This window comes from Gossypium arboreum, chromosome 10, assembly GCF_025698485.1.
Source record: "Gossypium arboreum isolate Shixiya-1 chromosome 10, ASM2569848v2, whole genome shotgun sequence".
NCBI lineage: Eukaryota > Viridiplantae > Streptophyta > Magnoliopsida > Malvales > Malvaceae > Gossypium > Gossypium arboreum.
The window spans coordinates 7,394,328-7,400,699 of NC_069079.1; the positions used below are offsets into that span (position 1 = coordinate 7,394,328).

Here is a 6,372-nt window from a genome sequence, read left to right on the forward strand (position 1 = left end):
CATTTTTTTCAATTAAGATTTAGGGTTTAAAATTTTTAATTAATTAAATTTATTTAATTAAAAATCTATTCTCATCTTATTTAGAAATCTAAGTTGGCACTTAAAATCTAGTTGAACTACCACATAGGATTACCGTTAGGGAGATAACGAAACTTAATGGCAGAGTGATCACTTCGTAATAAAATAATAACATATTTGATTAAAATGTAACATTTGAAACATAAGTGACTAAATTGTAAACTGATGCAAATAAAAGTGAATAGTTTTATAGTTTAGCCAATAAATAAATACAAATAGAACTTCAAAATAAATAAATACAAATATAAAAGAAAAATCGAATCGAAAAACACAGAACGGTCAAAACGCGATCAACACACAGAAAAGCCCCATTCTGATCCACATTTGCTTTAAAATCCTCTCAAACATCAAAATTTGTTTGCAAACAGACCAAAAAAATCCAGCTATGGGCAATACGGAGAAGCTGTTGAACCAGATCATGGACCTCAAATTCACCTCCAAATCGCTGCAACGCCAGGCCAAGAAGTGCGAGAAGGAGGAGAAATCTGAGAAATTGAAGGTGAAGAAGGCGATCGAGAAAGGTAACATGGACGGTGCTCGGATCTACGCCGAGAACGCCATCCGTAAGCGCACTGAGCAGATGAACTACCTGCGTCTCGCTTCCCGACTCGATGCTGTAGTTGCCAGGCTCGATACTCAGGCTAAGATGACCACCATCAACAAGTCCATGGGAAATATCGTCAAGTCTCTCGAATCTTCCTTGGCCACCGGTAATTAATTTCTCCTTAAAAATTTTCATCTTTCTGGAGATTTAGGGTTGATTTGAACTAAAATTTGTCTAGATGTTAGCCTTTTTTCATTTGGCTTTTCGAAATTTTCATCGTCTTTTTTCGTCTAAACTGGAAATTAATTTTGATGTGCATATGGTCAAGTTTGAGTCCCCCCCCCCCCCCTGGTATGATGCAGGCAATTTGCAGAAAATGTCGGAGACAATGGATAAATTCGAGAAGCAGTTTGTGAATATGGAGGTCCAGGCAGAGTTTATGGAGAGTGCTATGGCTGGCTCTACTTCATTGTCCACACCAGAAGGTGAGGTCAACAGCTTGATGCAGCAAGTGGCTGATGATTATGGGTTGGAGGTCTCTGTTGGGTTGCCACAGCCCGCCGCTCATGCTGTGCCAACCAAGACACAGGAGAAGGTTGATGAGGACGATTTGTCAAGGCGCCTCGCCGAGCTTAAGGCTAGAGGTTAAAAGAATCGTGGTATCCATTTGAATGAGCTTGTGATAAATAGTAAGACTTTGTTACTTAGGATTATATAATTTCAGCTTAAAGATCAAGTTTTATGTTTAAATTTTTACTGAATTGAAGTTTGCTTTCTAATATTACATGTGGTGCTTGTTTCAAATAAATGAGATCATACCTTTAGTGTGAATTTTAACTCTTGAACTTTCCTCAAAATTCCTGTGAGAGTGTGGTATCTGGGATGATTTAGGGGCTTTCTAAATGCTTTGGTAGAACGGTTGGCAGGTCGTTGTTGATGTTTCAGCTTAACCCTATGGTTAAACAAGGTATTTAGGGTTATGAGGGTTGGTAAGCGGGGTACAATCATATTTTATTCATCAAGTGAATGGATTACGTAAATGCTGTTGATAGAATGGTGGAACCCATTTGAGTTAGCTTGTGATGTATAGCATTATAGTTTCTGCTTAAAGATCTTGTTGTATGTGTAAATTTTACTGAAATGGGTACTTCTTTCTAATGTTGAATGTGGTGCTTGTTTCATATTAATGAGCTGATGCCTTCATTGTGGATCTTAACTGTAAATTTTCCCTAAAATCCCCTAAGAATGTGGTATGTAGTATGTGGGATGGTTTGGTCTGTGTGAATGCATTGGTATGGAGGCCAGGTTGAGGGGTTTTCTTTTTTTAAATACAATTCACATACTACCGGCAAGAGCTAATCACTGCCTCCCACACCCTACTAGCAAGCAATTCCTATGATTCGATCCCACAATGTGAGCTAGGTTCACGAGATTGAGGTTGGTATTTGATGTTTCCGGCCATGATATTTGAGCTTAATACTAAGCTCAGAGATGCTATTTATTCTTTTGGTTGTGAGGGTTGGTAAGTGGTTCAACCATTTCTTATTCATCAAGTTAATGGATTAGGTAAATGCTAAAATACTGTTCACCTTAATCAATTTTGGACCATTCGTTGAAGATGGTTGTAAGAACCGATTAGATCAGGTCTTTCTACTCTACTCCTTTATTACTTTTTTTATTCATTTGGATAAATATTTGTGTTTTTTTAACTTAAGCTCGGTTAGTTTTATTGGAAATGATTTTCGAAAAATGATTTCTAGAAAATAATTTATTATTTTGGGAAAATAGATATTTTCTGGAGTTCAGTAGATTTTTTGAAGACTTTTCATAAAAGTTGTTTTCAATGGAACAAATATACATTTGATATTTATGATAAGTAGTGAATTGATTACAAAGTGATATTAAGGTGGCATTATTTACAAATAATGAATTTTATGATGTTAAGGATTAAATTGTAAACTTTGTGCAATTTATAATTTTAACAAGAAAAGTGATATACATTAAAATTTATTAAGTGAAATAAGATGTTATAATGAGTTATTTGATTAGAGTGCTTATATGGTGAAAAATAAATTACATGGTAATAGGAACTAAATTGCAAAATGTATAAAAGTTTTAAGTGTGAAACAATTTAATATGTGAATAAAGAAATTGTGATAAAATGTAATGAATGTGTTATGAGATGATGAAATATGTATAAAGTATTGTAAAATGAAATTGTGGAAAAATATGAAATTTTATGATGACAATGACTAAATTGTTAAACTTGAGAAAATATGTTGATGAAATAATAGAAGTGAAATACATAGAAATTTGATATGTGAAACAAGATGAGATAAATTATGTGATTAAAGTTTAACAAGAAAAAATGATTTAATATGATTAATTAGTAAATATTAAATTTTTACGACAAAAGGGACTAAATTGAAAAATATGAAATTTTATAAGAAAATATTTGATAAGTGAATAATGTAGTAGAGAATGTAAAATCTTGATGCTTTGACCCGATGTTTGGGTCGGTTGTGGGGGTGTTACTATGAACAAAATCTTATTAATTTAGAAAATATCTTATGGAAAAAAATTTGTTAAAGACATTTTACAAGAATAAGGGAGTAATTTTAGGTTGATTGGAAATTTTTTTATGTTGATCATCTTATTTTACATGAAACAAATATCGAAAAAGATTAAAATTATTTTTCGTAAAAACTTTTACGAAGCAAATCTCTACTAGAAAATAACAAAAATGATTTAAATAAAGAAAAACATTTTAAAAGGAGACAAAATGTTTCATAAATTCATAATTCAAGGAAGAAAAAAGACGATGCATTTGGAACCCACTGAATATTTACTGCAAACTTTGTGCTTCCAATCAAAAGATTGGCAGTTCCCAACTCAAAAAAGCATCAATGCCATTTCTATTTTCACCTCAGATTCTCCATTCAAAAAAAAAAAAAAGTTAATTGTAGTAAATACCCCAAACTATAATTTTAAAATGAAGATATATATTAGGAATGTAATTATAATATATATTATAAAGTTTAGAAACCAATTTAAAATGAAGATAATAGTTTAAGAATGTATGATGCAATTAAAAAAAAATAAAAGATGGAAGGAGGATAAATTTTATTTGTCATTCACTCACGTGAAAGTAATAAGATAAAGATTATAAAATCATAATTTTATACAATGGTTTGTGTACAAGAGATTCTAAATGTCGAACATAAAATTTCATATTTTTTGAATACCATTTTTTTCACCAACAATTAAATTAAACCCGGATTTTTCTTTTTCTTTTTCAGTTTAGTATCCTTTTATCTTTGCTTTGCTCATTTTCGTGTAAAAAATCAAACGAGTTAAACACTAATCCAATCATTAATAACATCAAATAACATACGAAAGACAACAAAATCCGACATGTCTATATATATATATATCTGTATACATTCAAGATTGTTTGATTTTAAACTCTAAGGTGGTTGCTGCTATAATTTTGATGATGAACTTTAGCACCTCCAGGTATTAATGGAAGGGGCCTTTTGAGTGACAATCCTCTCTAGGCTAGGCAGAGGCTTTTGAGACACTACTAGTAAGCCTTTGAAATCCTTTCTGCACCTTCTGAAAGAGTTTAGGAGATTGAACACGACACAATCGAAATCCGATTGAATCAACATACCATCCACTTCTCCCGTTGAACCCCGCGATTCGCGCTCCCTCTACGGAGAAAGCGAAGGGTGTTCCTTCTTCAACTCCATACGGACCAAACGTCCTTCGGTTACTCTTAAACGTCAGTGATCGAATCACAGGGCTACCACCATAAACCACAGGACAGTAATAACCAGTTACACTGATCAAGAATTCTTCTGGGAATTTTAGTTTAATCTGGATACCAATTACAATGCAGTCTCTTGAGTGTGAATATAATGATTATACAAACACATCAAAAGATAAAAAAATTAAGATTGTTTAGCCTAACCTCAGCTGTCTTGTTTCCTCCTACACCGCCGTGTTTCTCCGCCGTTACAGGCTTACCGTTCTTATCGTAAACCACTCTGATGGAGTCGATGCAACGATCATAAACAAGAGTGATTTCTCTTACCCCATTATAAATTCCATCATCCCAAGCAGTTCCACCATTGCCTCCCCATGGTCCTACCACCACACTCATCTTTTTCCTACTGCTTGACTTCTCCTTGCCACCATCCTATACATTCAAGGGTCATATGCAAGTTAAACTATATGTCCAATATATTACAACTCAATGCAAATATAGAAGAAAATAGGTTTAGCCCTTCTTTTTTGAAAAAAGCACAAAGTTAATTAGGATTTTCTCACCATATGAACCGGCAAGTTGTAAGAGCAGATGCTGAATTGGGATTAAACAATGAGGTTTGATATTAGGTGTAAGTGGTGGTAATTAATATAGATAGCAACTGGAATCAGATGCCATTTCCAGCACCTTCTGGGTATTGTGAATTATGCCTTATTTGTTTGCGGTCCAACTTATTCAGGTGGCTAGCTGGTACCTAACAAACAGTACCAGGAATCATAATAGGTTCCTAAGAGATTAAAAATAAAAAGTTTGGGTGATAGTTTCTGTTAATAATGGCAATATTCTTGATAAACAATGACAAGTAATATCTATCAGAAAGTTGTAAGAATGTCAAATTTGGATGATAGGTAAGAAACAAAAAAAAATTATTCTTTGATAAAAAAAGCAGTAGAAAAACAGGGCCGGAAAGGAAGATACCTTACTGAAGAGGGCCACCAATTTTTGAATCCATGGCACCTGTACTTGAGACCTTCCTTCAGATCAATAAATGCAGAAAATTTGTAAATATTATTTATCCAAAAGCAGAAAATGTGCTACAGCAAAGTAACATAGGAAATTCTGATGTAAACAAAAGCTATACAGTAAAATCACTTTTTACCCTAAGCTATACAAATTCTATTATTTACAATATTATCGGATTTAATTCTACTATCAAATAATTGTTGGTAACGTAAAAGGTTGGTGTTAGTGGGTATATTCCCATTTTATGTCTCTAACACGTATTACGTGTACATTTTTTTTTTTTTATAAAAGTTTTATTATTTTTCAGAAAATAATATCTTTAACAATTTTTTTTTTTTTCAGTTTACTATTCCAAAAAATCTTGTATTTTTTTACTATTTGGTTGTTGGGCGTGGAAATAGTAGAGCGATTTCAGTGTATTTTCTTACTCTTTTGCCCTAGGCTAATTATTGTTTTGCCATTCTATTATTAGTATAAATAGAGAGTTATTTTCCTCATTTTACACACACAACAAAAACACAACTCTCTCTAAAAAATATTTTTCCCCTCTGCCTTTCTTTCCGTTCTGTTTAAGAGTTTGGGTTTTAAGCAAGATTGACTGTGACCCTTCCAAACTTTTTTAGGAATTGACCCTACTGTGATTTCCCAGAATAGTAACACCAATTGAGTTCCATCTTCTATATTCGAGTGTACGAATATCAAAACATTGTGTTAACCTTGGGAGACGGCTAGGAGTGTGCAAAATTCGGGTAAAATCAAAAAAATTCGGTTAATCGGTCGGTTAACAGAATTAATTCGATCGGGGTCGATTAATAATTTTTTGAGTTTTCGGTTAACAGTTAATTCAGTTCGAAACCGGTCAGTTAATCGAATTTTTCTAGTTTAACCAAAAAAATTAACAAATAAAATTATAATATATAAATAGCCTATTATTCACTCAAACCCAATTCAACATAAA

General features: G+C 32.8%; 2 protein-coding genes across 3 annotated transcripts; one reads left to right on the plus strand and one right to left on the minus strand.

Moving 5' to 3' along the window:
• The first annotated feature begins 309 nt into the window (after positions 1–309).
• Positions 310–1,453, plus strand: LOC108487175 (ESCRT-related protein CHMP1B). The gene is made up of 2 exons (XM_017791442.2): positions 310–788; positions 985–1,453. The coding sequence occupies exons 1-2, from the start codon at positions 464–466 to the stop codon at positions 1,269–1,271; spliced, it is 612 nt and encodes a 203-aa protein (XP_017646931.1). The 5' UTR covers positions 310–463; the 3' UTR covers positions 1,272–1,453.
• Positions 1,454–3,951: 2,498 nt separating this feature from the next.
• On the minus strand, positions 3,952–5,517 carry LOC108488707 (jacalin-related lectin 19). Of its 2 annotated transcripts, XM_017792997.2 has the most exons (4): positions 5,370–5,517; positions 4,955–5,145; positions 4,596–4,823; positions 3,952–4,501 (listed from the first exon to the last, which is right to left on the minus strand). In XM_017792997.2, the coding sequence occupies exons 2-4, from the start codon at positions 4,955–4,957 to the stop codon at positions 4,181–4,183; spliced, it is 552 nt and encodes a 183-aa protein (XP_017648486.1). In that variant the 5' UTR covers positions 4,958–5,145; positions 5,370–5,517; the 3' UTR covers positions 3,952–4,180. The 2 variants fall into 2 exon arrangements, with proteins under 2 accessions (XP_017648486.1, XP_052876523.1); XM_053020563.1 differs by lacking the exon at positions 4,955–5,145 and having other exon boundaries at positions 5,370–5,511.
• Between the last annotated feature and the right edge of the window lie 855 nt (positions 5,518–6,372).